Raw genomic sequence first — 15,680 nt, 5'->3', positions numbered from 1 at the left:
TTTTTTCAGTATGTATTATACGTTGCCAAACCAGCCTATAATTATTAATAGATACAGGGAAAACATAAGATCGTTATGGAACTTTTTACTTCTGTCTAAAGTTTAAGGAACTAACTGAAAACCTCGACAGCACTTCGGGCAATGAATTATTGTGTACCTTAGTTATTATTTGGTTCAACCTAAATGCCTCACTGAGTCTGCAAAGGGTCAGTAGTTAGAGATTGTTGGACGCAAAATTATTGCAGGGATTAGTTGCGAAAAATCGAAGACAGGCTGTGCTGGCACCTGTAGCACCCAATTTCTGGACGTGTCCAGTGGACCTAATTGCCATACGGATTACAGATTTGCACCATCAGTAAATAGATCCGTAAAAAAACTATACATTGAGAAACTTTACATTAAATAACGACTTCCGTGACAGAGGTTACTTCGTCAAGATTATGTGAAAATCGACCATTTTCACTCAGCAGTGGAGTGTGCGCTAACATGAAACTTCCTGGCAGATTAAAACTGTGGGCCGGACCGAGACGCGATTTCGGGACATTTGCCTTTCGCGGCCAAGTTCTCCTTGGGAATTAGGAGACGAGGTACTGGCGGAAGTATAGTTGTGAGGACGGGTCGTGAGCCGTGCTTGGGTAGCTCATTTGTTAGAGCACTTCCCTGCGAGAGGCAAACGTTCAGCACACAGTTTTAATCTACCGGAAAGTTTCATTTGCAAACTAGTCAGGCTTGCGAAACTCTGAAGAATCATTGTCACAGTAAGATCGTAAAATCATATTGGAGTCCATTCGTCGTATGGAATCTGATTTAATGCTTGCTGTTCTTTTTTCCATCACCGAGTACATTAATGCTATTGCAAATGGTTTCAATAGTCCTTTCTAAATGGATATTGTAAGACACTAAATCAGCAATTATTCCCGAGAAAAGTTATCGCCAGAAGTATTGGAATGGAAAATAATTAAATCGGAGGTTGAGCCCGCAGTCGGGACCTTCCAAGAATTAACTGCAAATTTCATCCCATTTCCGCTTCACATCTGGTTGTAGCAGTGCAGATCATGAATGTACTTAAAGGAGAAAATATTACCTTGAATCAATTCGTCCTCTTCAACTTTTCTTTGTGTATGCCATCTCTTTGAGATGTGTAGGGTGTATTGGTGGGACTGTAAGACGGACTCACCTAAGAAATTTGTATTAGCCGAAAACTATTCAGAATAATACCACGAATAACAGGCCCAGAGAGGACCAAGCTCTGCCGAGCCGCCGCCGTGTCATTCTCGACCATGTGCAATCTTTTGGAGGGGAAAGGGGTTCTCTCGGCCGTTATCAACTTTCCAGACCTTCTGAAACCTTCCTTGTTCAAATAGCTTTTCAATCGGCCTCACGAGGCTGAGTGCGCCCCGTTTGTCCTTCGAACAAGGAAAAATCCTTGTCAGTTTTGGAAACTGAACATCAGTCCTCTACATGACACACACGAACCACTCAGCTTGTATGGTGCGGATACCACTGGAGGTTCAACAGCGACATATTGCCAGTGACTCACAGTGCAGCTGTATCCACAGATCTCTACGTACCAGGCATCTTACAATGTTAACTTTAAGGGACTCTCTCAGAATGTCTGGTGAGATATGAGAGGGTCTGGAGGCACTAATATTTCCGGGAAAAAGACAAAAGTCAAGTGCTCGGTTTTGGATTATTCATTGGGCATGAATATTCAGAGGCGAGCTGCTCATTGAATGAATGATCATTTTATGCCTCTCAGTGTTATAACAAACTCAGTTACTGTCAATGTGGGACAATCCTATTTTTACGCCTGAGACTTGGCAGTGGACGCAGTCCCATAGTACTGGCAAATTTAAACTGGAAGATTCATTAAACTCTCTGTCATATTTAGTAACACGAGAGCTATTTTGACACACATCGCTTGAAGATTTATACTGCACTAGATTTCAATACAATAATTTTATGAGCTAATTCGCTGGATTACTGTAGTTTCATTCAGTTGCTTCGCGGATAATTTACGCTTTCTTTGGTGGACGCATTACGTTTCTTGGCATTAGAACATGTAGGTTAACTACAAATGTGCATTTAAATTCCCATTTGCTCTTATCTATACCACATTAGAAGAAATAAGTAGTATGTAAGGGTTCGCTACTCTACTGTTGTTCTTTTAAAACGCACAAAGTAATCTGTAACTCTGCAGTAACTATCTATATTTATCGCAAATGTCAACACAACAATGATGAGTGCGAAGTAGATATTTGCATGTTATGTCTTTCTTAGGCATCATTTTATTAAATCGATCAGTCGTCCACCTGACAACATATAATCGTCATGTAAATTAATTACACTCAGTCAATGACCGAGCTTAAGTTTCTCTGAGAAAAATATTAATTCTCTAATCTTAAATATGAGTCCGCTTGGTATGTATGTTCAGAATCCGTAAACCCGCGTATTCAAAGTCAGACCGGTAGCTGATACCTACCTACGTATGCACAAGAGACGTAACAGACGCGTCACAACTAACTGTGGAGATTTATACACAACTCCATGTCATTCAGACTTGATCAATAGGCAGCATAATGGACAATCGTACTATTAGAGTACTTCGTCAAATGTAATGAAAAACCTCTTTATATTATATAGTGGAGTTAATTAATAGATTACTAAACACTCCCTTTTCCTTTGACAGTAACAACTGCACCTGAATTTATTGCTAAAATTTTCATGTCAACTAACTGGACCTGATGCAGCCCTTAAAAGCAAGCACCCCTCTTAGTTTGTTCACTTTGTCTTCAGATCGTCTTCGTGTAGACTATAGTCATAAAAGTTTTATTTGTGAACTTGACGCACACTATACCTGCATGCTGTCTACATGGCTGCGCATTTTAATGCCCACACTACGATTTTAAGCTTTTTTCTGGAAAATATGACACTAAGAGTTATAAAAGCAGAGAAATGTTATCCAAGCACCACTCACAAGGCAAACTGGCGTGGTATATTTTAGAAATATCAGGCCCGTACTTCTACTCCACACTGATTCATTCGATGCATGGCGAAGGAAGTCTACTTTTCAATGAAATGAAAGCTATCGTAGTTATTTTTTCCCCCCCTGTCAGCTCGTGGTTTCCACTAATGACACATTACGCTACTGCTTAGACGTTGATTATCATCAGTGTGTCCGTCTTTTTTTTTTGTCAACATATAATAAACAAATCCTACTTGTTCGTTCTTCGTGGCCTCGTCCTGTGTTTTCACAGGGCGGCATGTTATTTTGGATTTGTTAGTGGTAGAGGATGGCAGGGTCCACTTGATGTTGCCGCTGCTCCTCCCCCCCCCCCCCTTCCCCCTTCCCCCTTCCCAATTCCACAGTGATGGTATTTGTGCACCCCCATCTGTTGCGTATAGTGTTATCGCATGTGAAAATATGTAAGCGTTATCGAAAGGTTTGCTAATCGTGTAACTGAAGAGGGACATGGCTACCAACCCAGTATTCACCTAGTGGCCAGACTGGCCAACACAACGGCCCTCCTCGTTAATCCCCGGGCTGGATACGACCCGGGGCCGGCCTCTCTCCCCGAATCCCGGAAGCGGTCTGCTAACACGCGCGGCTATCGAGGTGGGTCATACTTGTTCTTTGTTAATAAATAAATGTACTACCTCTCAAACAGCTCTTATCCAAGAACCAGAACCATTTTGAAGTAGATTCCAAAAAAATCATTTAATAAATTACATTTAACCATTACAACAAGACTTATTCAAAGTCTTAAAACTACATATTTTTACTTATTAACTAGCAAAGTTCGACTTGTTACTTTACACAACTCACGATGGCCTAAGAAGCCGAAAACAATAAATAAATGAAATTTGAGGCGTAAAATGTTTCTTTCTCTTTCGTAAGCATAAATTTTACTTCAAAGTGAAAAACAGTAACCTTTTTGTTAACTTAATATAGCCGTGTAATCGAAGAAATGCATTCGACATGGCATGGCAGATGAGTTGCCCGATAAGCATTACTGAGCATTCGGAGAAGATTAGAGTGGTTTGACAAGATAATGTGAAACCCTCAACAGAAACAGTTTGCCGAGCTTGCTTTTTATCCATGTACAACACTCTAACAGCGGTCGTTCTCTCTTGCCCCGTGTTGTGGAGCCAGACTGACGGTATCCCACATATTGGTGGATCTTCCTCTTCTTTTGTCCCTTAGTGCTAAGTGTAGTCGCCACGATTCCTTGAATTTAATATTAGCAGACGATTCACGGATGGCTGAACTGGTCCTCAGTTTTCTCCGTGAAAATGGTTTTTATTTCCAGGTGTCGGGTTCTGCTTTAGTCCTAGAGCAGGGGCAGGTTGTGGTTGGGACCTCTTTTCCAGTCTTCTCGGTCTGTGACCCCACGACCGCCCCCCTTTCTTCCAGTTTTTAGATTTGGGCTCACCTTTTATGCCTGTTACTGTGTGTGTTTAATGTTCATTATTTTATAATTTGACTCCCCTGACTGGATCCGTCCACTTTTAGCGGATCCTCTTTCCTCGCAGGACTGATGGCCTCGCCGTTTGGTCCCATAACACCTCTCAATAAATCAGTTAATCAGTGTATCAATGTGCCTTGCCCCCCCCCCCCCCCCCTCCCCTCCAACGGCTCCCGTATGGACGACATAGTATTAGGCATATAAGCACACCTGGCGTAGAGAAACAGCTGAAAGATTTGAAAGCAGATAAATCACCAGGTCCGGATGGAATCCAGTTCCATTTACAAAGAGTACTCTACGGCATTAGCCCCTTACCTAACTTGAATTTTTCGCAAATCTCTCGCTCACCGCCAAGTCCCAAGCGACTGGAAAAAACCGCAGGTGACGCCAGTGTATAAGAAAGGTAAAAGAACAGACAAACAAATTTACAGAACTGTAGCCCTAACTTCCGTGTGCTGCAGAATCCTTGAACATATTCTCAGTTCGAATATAATAAACTTTCTTGAGACTGACAAGCTTTTGTCCTCGAATCAGCATGTTTCAGAAAGCATCGCATATGCAGAGCTCAGCTTGCCCTTTTCTCACACAAGATACTGAGAACTGTGGATGAACGGCAACAGGCAGATTCAGTATTTCCAGATTTCCTGAAAGCGTTTGACAGGGTGTAAGAGGTCCATGATTAAAGAATATGTTGCTAGCGCACTCGAGCAGATGTAATTTCGATGTATTGCTCACGCGCTGCCTGCGACATGTAAGCGTGGGGAGGTTACAAGGGTGCCCCATTGCAGGCTGTTAACGAAGGTAGGACCATATGGAATACGTTCACAGTTATGTGAGTGGCTGAAAGGCTTCTTAAATAATAGAACCCAGTATGCTGTCCTCGACAGCGAATGTTCATCAGAGACGAGCGTATCGTCAGGAGTGCCCCAGGGAAGTGTGACAGGACATCTGTTGTTCTCTATATACGTAAATGATTTGACCGAAAGCAGTCTGCTGCTGTTTGCTGATGATGCCGTGGTGTACGATAAGCTGCGGAAGTTGAGTGACTGTAGGAAGATACAACGTGACTTAGACAAAATTTCGAGTTGGTTGGATGAAGAGCAGCTAGCCCTAAATGTGGAAAAATGTAAGTTAATGCCAATGAGTAGGAAGATCAAACCTGTTATGTTCGGATACCGCATTGCTAGTGTCCTGCTTAACACAGTCAAGTCGTTTAAGTATCTGGGCCTAACGTTGCAATGCGATAGGAGTTGGAATTAGCATGTGAGAACTGGGATAAGGAAGGCGAATGGTCGACTTCAGTTTATTTGGAGAATTTTAGAAAAGTGTGGTTGACCAGTAAAGTTGACCGCATATAGGACGATGGTGCGACCTGTTCTTGAGTACTGCTCGAGTGTTTGTGATCCGTACCAGGTCGGATTGAAGGAAGTCATCGAAGCAATTCAGAGGCGGGCTGCTAGATTTGTTACCGATAGATTCGTACAACATGTGTTACAGAGATGCTTCGGGAACTCAAATGCGAATCCCTGCACTAAAGGTGACGTGCTTTTCGAGGAACACTGTTGAGAAAATTTAGAGAACATGCATTTGAAGCTGACTGCAGAACGATTCTACTGCCGCCAACATACATTGCGCGTAAGGACCATGAAGATAAGGTATGAGAAATTAGGGATTATACGGAGGCGTACATTTATTTTTCCCTCGTGCTATTTGGGAGCGGATCAGGAACGAAAATGACAAGTAGTGGTACAGGGTACCCTCCGCCATGCAGCGTACGGTGGCTTGCGGAGTACCTAACTAGACGTAGATGCAGTTGCAGATGCCCCTCTATTGCTCCGCGAGGTACTTCCGTGATCATTGTGGTGGTGTATCGATCTACCATCGTGCCAGACATTACATGCTCCAAACCAAAAAGTATTGTTATGATAATTTGTTCAATATATCTCAGTTCAGCAAAGCAGCAACAGCAGTCAGTGTCGGAAAATGATGCAGAGCTCGTGGGAGAACTTACTCTGTCAATAACGATTGAGGAAGAAAATCTAAACTTCCACACACAAAATGTCGGGCCATCAAAGAGAAATGGGGATCTGATAAGAAGGGAAGTGACAAGAAATTGGATACTGAACTCAATATACGTCTAGGGAGCACGCTGCAAACCTATGTGAGGTTGAATGCAGCATCGTCGTTGCTGCTCATAGCACAAAGAATTTGTTTTCGGGCAGTTGGGAATATGTGATATTCTTTAACATTTCTACCTTTACATCATTCCCCGCCACATGGCATGGTGCTTATTAAGAACATCAGAAGTGTAGACTCTAGACCGTTTCCCTGTAGTTGCCAAAGCGTTGTGAAGCCTATGTGAAATTATGAAAGATAACGTCGTTCAGAGTGGTTCAAATGGCTCTGAGCACTATGGGACTTAACATCTGAGGGCATCAGTCCCATAGAACTTAGAACTACTTAAACCTAACTAACCTAAGGACATTACACACATCCATGCCCGAGGCAGGATTCGAACCTGCGATCGTAACAGTCGCGCGGTTCCGGACTGAAGCACCTAGAACCGCTCGGTCACCGCGGCCGGCCCGTTCAGAGTGAATCATGCTGTTAGTTTTTGCTAATATAAATAGGGAACTGAATGAAATTTTAATCGACCATGTTTGTTCGCTAATAATGTCCCCAATTGCGTGGGTGGAAAAGTCCGCAATTGGTCTCATGAGCTTCTTGGATAAGATATCCTGCCTAGATTCCAGAAGCGCCGCATCTGAACATCGCTGAAACATCGCAGGCTATACAGGCAGTTTTCCTTTCTTCCAGCACCCCGAAAGCGAGGCGAAAATGTTCATTGCGGACACTTCATAAAATCTTATTGTACGCCCTTGGTGTTATGCATGGATCCGCAGGAGATTAGAGGTCATTTTCGGCCCTACTTCCTATTAGTCACGTCTACACTTTTTTCCAAGTGGATGTATTGGAACATTTACAGCTTTTTCGGATAATGTATAATCGAATATTTGGGCATATGTCGAGATACTAAAAAGAAAGCCTAAACTTTGTTAGGAATATTTGCTTCTCAGTGGGGCATTTAAAAATTGGAGTGAAGACTGACCTGTACCAGATGACAAATCCATAATCGTATTTCTTGGTCTGACACCTGGTACCAGAACTGAAAAAATATATTTTGCCGAAGAGGAAACTTTAACTGCGTTTGATAAAAGGTCTTATGAATTCTCAATACTGAATTACTATAGTATCAACATCATTTTCAAGAAGCTGCAATACATTCTTTTTCAGTGTGACCATAGTTCTTAATGCATACTGGAAAGTGTCATAGGCGCACGTTCTTTAACGCATGTCTGTGTGTCAGCCAATATTGAGAAATCACAGTAATTACTCAAAATAGTTTTAACTTTCGATAAAAAAAAACTTAATTAAAGTTCAGTTTCTCCCCACTAACTTCTAACGATGATTGTTCATACGATGTCAACAATAGAACAGATTTACAAAAGAAACAAAGCGTTGCGTTGTATATTTAGATAGTTGCTTCGATAGTGACGCGAACGTATTGCTTCAGATATTTTTGCCTGCAGTATTTCTAAGATCTTTAAGTTCATCTATTAGAAGAGGGCCACAGGACATAAATGGTTTGTTCATGGAAACCATGAAGGAATCTACAGACGAAACTACTTTGACATGTGAATCGTGCTTAGAGTACGTCTCCATCCGATGTTCTAGTACATTTGTGTCTGATTCTTACATTCCACATGACTCCCCGATCGCAGACCTGATAATTGTTGAATACATAGGTTTTTTATGCGTAATTTGTGCAGTCTTTCTCTTCTCTCCGACATATTCCCGTCAAATCTCGGCCGGCCGCGGCTGCTGAGCGGTTCTAGGCGCTGCAGTCCGGAGCCGCGCGACCGCTACGGTCGCAGGTTCGAATGCTGACTCGGGTACGGATGTGTGTGATTTCCTTAGGTTAGTTAGGTTTAAGTAGTTCTAAGTTCTAGGGGACTGATGACCTCAGATGTTAAGTCCCATAGTGCTCAGAGCCATTTGAACCGTCAATTCTCGACCCCTGACGCCGTCGTCTTGGAGAAAGAAGGCGGTGTATTCTCAGTCTTTCTTGGTGCTCTGCATTTTCCTTCGCCTTTCTCTATACTGAGTATCAAGGAGCAAGAGGTATATCATAGTTGTCTACTTAAAATACTTTTGAAACAATGTTAGCTGTTGTTTCAAATCCGAGTGGTTAATTCTCGAAAGATACTTCTGCACCTTCCTTAGTCAAGATTCTCGTTATCAGAGACACATTAAACACGAACAAATTATTTCCTGAGAAACACACATCTCAATTGTTAACTGACTCCAGTCTCCAAACAGTCATGGGATATTCTGAGCTTTCCCGTGCAAGTAGCGCTATAATATATTATCTTAGGCGCTCTCACAGTTCCAAGAAAATTATGCTCAAGTCTTGATATAGCGACTGAGAAGTGAAAATAGTTGGTCATATTGTAACCAACAAGTGCTAGAGAGGTGTAGGGGACAGTGCATTGATAGTGAGTATTAGGGTCTCGGAATTGTGTGAATGATAGAGGCTATATGTGATAGCAGAACGTCTCCCTCTCGCCACAAGACTTGTTCTTGAGGAACTCTATGAATTAATACCAGCACCACGAACTGTAACTCCTGGCTGATCCGCGTGGTTTTGCGGCCGTGTAGTGCCATCCGATTGTTAACTGAATCATTAGTCATTTTAGCTTATGGGACTGTAGTTCACCATACCAGATAATCACAGTTAAGAAATAAGGTACGCGGCTCTGGATTCCTCTGTGCCTTATTTTTTGACAGAGAACGTTATCGCAGAATGACTGGAAGCCCCTATGTTGGAGACAGAAACAGTCTGACCAATCGGTAGGTTTAATTTAGGGAAAATACGGGAAATTAAGCATGGAATGCAAGACTTACTGGGATCTAGAATGACACCAAAAATGTTAGTTCTATCTATTCGGTGTGAGAAATTTTAAACGATTCAAAGCTAAAAGAAAAATATAAGCATCCGAAACTAGGCTTAAGTACTAGTACAAAATGACTTCTGGTGTTCAACCCAAGCGCATCTGGCTTATCGCTGTTCACAAAATATTTGTTTGGAAACAAATGAATAAATGCGTTTACGTTGTATGCTCATACACCATGGTCAGTAGTGATTTCTCCAATTCGACTTCTTTTGACAGTTGTATATTGTTGTTTGCTCTTTAGTGGCACCCCATTTTCACTAATATTCACTTCGATGTAATACCTACGCGAATAAAGTAAAACTTTCGTTAAAGGCTTACCGCCAGCACGATATTGATCTGTTTCTAAGTAGTGTTCCCAGCATCCCTCTCTCACCCATGGCCTCTTCAGAAACACCTCCATGACGAATCGTGGTCGCGACAAGAAAATGACAGAATGCACACCTTCCAGAAACTCTCAGCTATTACAGTTAAACAGTCTTCATACAGTTCACCATATGAAAATTAATTTGATTATATGTGGCTGGCGACAGCACAGGTCGCAGTTATTTTGTTGTCAAAATGTATTGCTGTGGCGGATTTGTTGTTGGTTGGAGCGATTATTGGGTTACACATAGGCTTTGTTTCAGTGTAGTGGGATTCTCTGCATGTAAATTAAATGTTATGGAAGAAAAGCTGATCAGTTTATACGATGTTGAAATCCGCCGAATGGAGTTTAATTGGTTGACAATTATATCCGCACCTAGATTTGGAGAAACCACCAATAAAAAGAATATTTTCACTTCGTTTCTCGGAGCAAAAACGACTGTTTATATTGTTGTCACTGCTGGCGTATAACTCCACCGAAACTAACTACATTTTCAGCATTTTGTAGCTCGTGGTGACAGGTGCCAGACGGACCATAGACTATATGAAACAGAATACATATTAATTATAATTTCAGGTAAGACATGGGGCAGCTAATAAATCCGGGGTAAATTTCGAAGGAAATTATAGATACTGTCTGATAGTGGAAAATTGGTTTCGTATTGTATTATTCGACAACTGAAAGAATGACGCCACCTTTATTTAGTATTATTTTTCCTCTCTGCTTATTATTTAGAGAAGGCTAGGTACACCACTCGTCGGGACGTGTCAAAGCTTTGTCACGTTCTTAAATTCTAAGAAAAAGTTTAATGAAGTGATCACACTTCAGCGCGAAAGCACTAACAAATACGAGGAGGTATGTCAGTTCGATTATAGAATGAGCGTACCTAGACTTATGACGTAGAGCACGTGACGTCATTGCGTCCGGTGGTGCGTGAGGAGCGGACTGACAAAGCCCCCTCCATGTGTGACGTAGGGGGCTGCAGTGCTGCAGATGCATCTGGCTCCCCTACCCGCCGCGGGCTGCCCCCTCCAGTCACTTGTGCACGTGTGTTTTAAAAAGCTTTGCAGCTGTCCCTCGGGACTAGTCGGGGCTGCGGGATGTTATAAGTAGGGGAGGATGGCGCGAACGGAACACCAGTTTCGCCCCGTTGTTGCTGCGCGGCTGTCGTAGCGTGCCGCCATCTGCCCAGAACAGCGCGAACGTCCGGTCGCCGGTTGCAGTTGCGCGTCTTCACCGCAGGGAGCGCTGGCTTCGTGCATCCGCGGGCAGTGGGCTGCGGGCCTTTCTCGCTTCAGTCTTTGGCCAGTCTCGGCTCGTGGTGCTTCTAAGTCGCCGAGACGCCTGCTGCGCTGCCGAGCTTAGAACGCGACGTGCGCCGGATATACACGCTGTGTTTTATGATAGCGTGGATACTACGGTAGCGGCTAAGCTCGCAGCTCCCAACAAATTTTCGTCTGTATATTCTGTGGCGTGTGTCAATCTGAGTGATGATATACATTATCAAACGGACTGTTGTACGTTATGATCGTTAGTGTTCTGTGTTAATTGGACGTCTGCTTCAACTCCATTTGGATTTAAGTGTTCCTTTGCGAGAGTTATGTGTACGTAGCTTCGTGCTGTGGTGTTTTATTTTGAGCAGAAATTTTTAATACCTTTTGACAGTTCTTTCCCCCCACTTGTTTTTTTTTTTCTGCGAGTGCTGCCTATTCACGTAACAAACCGCAGATAGTGTGCAAAAGGCCTATGGCGCCGTCTTGCAGGTGTGCGTTGAGGTAACATCGTAACCCGCCTCCAGGCTGTGCGGAAAAGGAAGCAGACGATAGGAGTTCCAGGCCCCACCATGAGGTGGATATCGTCTCATGCGGACTGCTTTATGATGTTGGTTGCTGTCTTCTTCGCTGCGCTGCACCAGGTACTGTAACTGCTCGTCACGATGACAGATCGCACGCTGTTTGCAGAAAACGTGTCTGGCCGGGAGAGGTCTGAGCCAGGCGCAGCCGCCGACCGTGGGAACTCCGCTCGGCAGGCTTCCGTGGAATTCCAATCGACGCGACTCCGTCTTACCCGACTTGCTTCCTTAATCTTTGCCGCATTTCGCTGGCCCTTCTTTCAGAATAGCACTTACTCCTTAAAGCCTCACAAAACACTTCCTGTCACCGTTTCTTGTTACTAATGTCTCAAGTGACTGGCGAAGTTGTTTAGCCGCGCGTCCTGTCATTTACGCGAATCGCGAAATATTCTCTCTATGTTCCATCATTGTTTACTAGCATTGTTATCTCACTGGAGGGAAAGATGTTTTGCACTTTCCACGTGGTGTGGACAGCCGAATCCCTTGTTGTTTACTTAGATTGCTTATAAACATCGCGCTTGTGTACAGCCACAACTGTTTCCAGATCTTACGATGTGCTGCGATTTGAAGTTAGTTACAGCATTTGTGCGTATTTTCTGCTGCCTAAAGCACATTTCAGTTCTTGTCACACCGAGTGGTGTTGTCAATCACTTATTCATTATGAAGCGTGTTGCGCTTCACTAACATTTTATTGGCAAAAATCTTCCTACTCGTTTTAGATACTGTGCCATCTCTAAAAATAGGTTTTATCGCGGCCTGTGGGGATAAAATGATTACTGTTGTGTTGCAGTGTGGGTTTGGCGACATTGTTTTCTGCAAACAGCGTGCTTTGTTTTAGTAATAGTTTCTGTTTAGCAAGAAGCTTGATAAATATTAGTACATAACCGTTGCGAATGCAGTGTAATACATAGTGTTAACTTAGTTTCTATGTTCGCATTTTCTGAGATAAAAAGTAAAGTTGGTAGTATCGAGTGCAATAGTAGAGAAAGCTTTTCGCCGGTTAACGACTTGGACCCACAGCAGACTCGGAGCACGGCCAGCCGGCAGCTGCTGGCCGTACAAAAAGTGACGTGTCTGTGTGGTGGGCAGCTACAGCACGGGCCCTGTTCCGGTGGACAAGTGTTGCGAGACCGCCGGTCGGGGTGCCTGCTTGCCGTGCACTCGCCAAATTCTCCATCGGAGGCAGCTCCTGCGCCTTCTCCATTTTCACGGTCAAAGTTACTCGAGTAAGCGATTGGAAAAACTAAATTTTTTGGTAATATCTTAGTAACAGTTGCTGCCATCGGTTACTTTATTTGCATGACCCGGTTCCAAAAACACACGCAGAGAATAAAATTGTAAAAATTTCGGAAAGAGTGCAGTTCACTGTCGTACCGGAGGCTGTGACGAAGAACTGACACTGATAGAGGTAGCTGACATACATGATACAGTGTATAGCGTATAGCCACGGACATGCGTGTTTTATCAAAAGTCTGTCACTGCGGTTGGTGCAATCTCATTAAGATGCTAAGGCTCGTATTACACTGTCAATGTTCTTCGACGTATGTCTACTAAAAGTGAGGACCACATCCTATGTTTCATAGAACATACGACACAGATTTTAGAAAAATGTTTTTTTTTTTTCTATGAAAGATTGTCAAAGATCTTTTACAGTGTAATACGATCCTAAGGGAGCAGCCTAACGCATAATCTCCAGGATGCCGGAGAACTGCATTTAAATAATCAGCCGCTATTTCCAATGTTTTACGTAATTTTGCTAAGAGTGTAAACAGTAAATTTGTCTTTACGGTGATGACGGTCCGAAGCCACATCACTGTATGGGGTACTCGGGTATTGTAGAATTTGAGGCTCGCTCGACAAAGGCAGTATTTACTGTTACTTCTGAAATCACTGTGACAGTGTCACGTCTTTGTTGCACGCGGCTTAACGAGTTCGGTTACGGAGTAGGCGCCTCCGCGACGCTGCATGGCTCCGCGCCTGTCAAAGCCGCGACTACTGCCTCCGTCGCGAAGTTGTTTGCTTTTGCCCAGCGACGAGGGCGCCAACTGTGCGGCAGCGTATGTAGTAGTAATAGAATGTAGCTTAGAAGTGATTAGTAGAGACGTGTGTGTGTGTGTGTGTGTGTGTGTGTGTGTGTGTGTGTGTGTGTGTGTCGCCGGAGGACGCTCCGCTAGGCGGCTCGGAGTGGGTGTCTGCAAGGTGGTGTTGGGCCCCCAGGCTCGTGGCTCCGGAGTCTTCGAGCTGCGTCTCAAGTCGTTCGTGAACGACTACGGCAAGGACAGTGTGGGCCAGTGCTGCAGCGGCGCACGGCCCGTGCCGCCGGCGTCCACGTGTCCCGGACAATGCCGGACCAGGTTCCGAGTCTGCCTCAAGCACTACCAGGCCAACATCGACACCACGTCTCCCTGCACGTTCGGCGACGTGACGACGCCCGTGCTCGGCGACAACTCCGTCTTCCTGGACGACCTCTCGCCGCCCGGATTCACCAACCCCATCCGCTTCCCGTTCGACTTCACGTGGCCGGTGAGTACCGCTAACGCATTTCGCACAATCTCTGAGCGCGCCTGCTTTCCATTCGCCGCTCCGTACTTTAAACGGAGCTAAGTGCAGCGTAATGCGGCCAAATGAGCGAGAAAGTCTGTTGCGTTAGTTAGAAAGTCACGTCACACGCCAGTTTGTTGAGGCACTGTCTACAGATACGTATTTGAAGTATCTCCTTAGCGGAAAACTGTCTTTTATGACAATGTACATTTCGAAGTCACAGCATCATCGTGCCTTTTTATGTTTGGACCTCATATGCGATGTCAACATCCTAGAAACTTGTCTGTATGTTTCGTGTACAGATAAGCGTTTCTGGAGTGTTGACGTCGCTGTGGAGATCGTAAACCCACTAGAAGCTCCGATGGTGAAGCTGTGACTTCGGAAAGGATCGAGCGAGGTGGCGCAGTGGTTAACGCACTGGACTCGCATTCGGGAGGACGACGGTTCAATCCCGCGTCAGGCCATCCTGATATAGGTTTTCCGTGATTTCCTTAGATCACTTCAGGCAACTGCTGGGATTGTTCCTTCGAAAGAGCACGGCCGATTTCCTTCCCCATTCTTCCCTAATCCGAGCTTGTGCTCCGTCTCTAATGACCTCGTTGTCAATGGGACGTTAAACACTAATCTCCTCCTCCTCTCGAAAAGGAAATTGGCGTAGTAAAAATGCTACAAAGATAGCAGACAGATTTTATTTCCTAAGTCCCTCATTTATTTCACTATCATAGTTAACCAAGAATAGCCATTATAGCTACCGTGACATTTCCGTTGTCCTGAAGTAACATAATACACGAGATGAAATACGCCCTTAAAAGATGATGTTCGCTTGTTTGATATTTAGCGGAAATTGACCATAACGCTCGCAGCGCCACGTAACATTGCGCAAATAAAAAATGAAAAACATTAGAGGCCCGTCTTACACTGCAAAATTTTTCCAAAGTTCGCCATAAATATTTTATAAATCTTCGACGATGTAATTACATCTTTCATTGAAGTTGCAGCGTAAGCTTAGCTTTTACAGAAGATTTTTCAAACACCTATCGACGTGAGGCTATTAAGGACTCTTACGTTTGTAGAGGTGACGTTCTTTTAGAAATTAAATGGTGGGAAACTACCACAAAAATCTACCCCTCGGCTTTACAAAAGGAATGTTGCACGGCTATACACAGTTCGTACACATTCCAAAGTTGGCTGTGTACTGCCTTAGATAAGTTTGAAGGTGGTTGGCGGTTCTGTTTCTTTACAACAATGCTGTATCTACACGAGAATTATGTTGTGAGATGAGTTGCAGATACTTCCGTCAATAAACTGGAGCGCTAAGGATACATATCTTTAAAGCTCAAGGCTCTTAACCAGGCACCTTCCGTTCCCACCGAATCTAATCGATCTTCAGCCAAGTAAGGCTTTCTATAAATCTATATAGCTCATCAGCAAAAATCCACGAT

The 15,680-nt window shown here is 43.9% G+C and overlaps 1 protein-coding gene across 5 annotated transcripts in view; it reads left to right on the top strand.

The window, feature by feature from the left end:
* Nucleotides 1-15,680, top strand: part of LOC126298816 (neurogenic locus protein delta) — a 1,242,617-nt gene that overhangs the window by 1,198,495 nt on the left and 28,442 nt on the right. For all 5 annotated transcript variants that reach the window (XM_049990282.1, XM_049990280.1, XM_049990281.1 and 2 more), the window contains 2 exons: nucleotides 11,609-11,760; nucleotides 13,915-14,220. In XM_049990282.1, coding sequence (XP_049846239.1) covers nucleotides 11,689-11,760; nucleotides 13,915-14,220 — 378 coding nt within the window. In that variant the 5' untranslated portion in view covers nucleotides 11,609-11,688. The remainder of the gene's footprint in view (nucleotides 1-11,608; nucleotides 11,761-13,914; nucleotides 14,221-15,680) is intronic.

Source organism: Schistocerca gregaria, chromosome X, assembly GCF_023897955.1.
Source record: "Schistocerca gregaria isolate iqSchGreg1 chromosome X, iqSchGreg1.2, whole genome shotgun sequence".
NCBI classification, from domain to species: Eukaryota; Metazoa; Arthropoda; class Insecta; order Orthoptera; family Acrididae; genus Schistocerca; species Schistocerca gregaria.
Note: the sequence above shows the minus strand (reverse complement) of the source record. Positions and strands in the feature narration are given on the sequence as shown.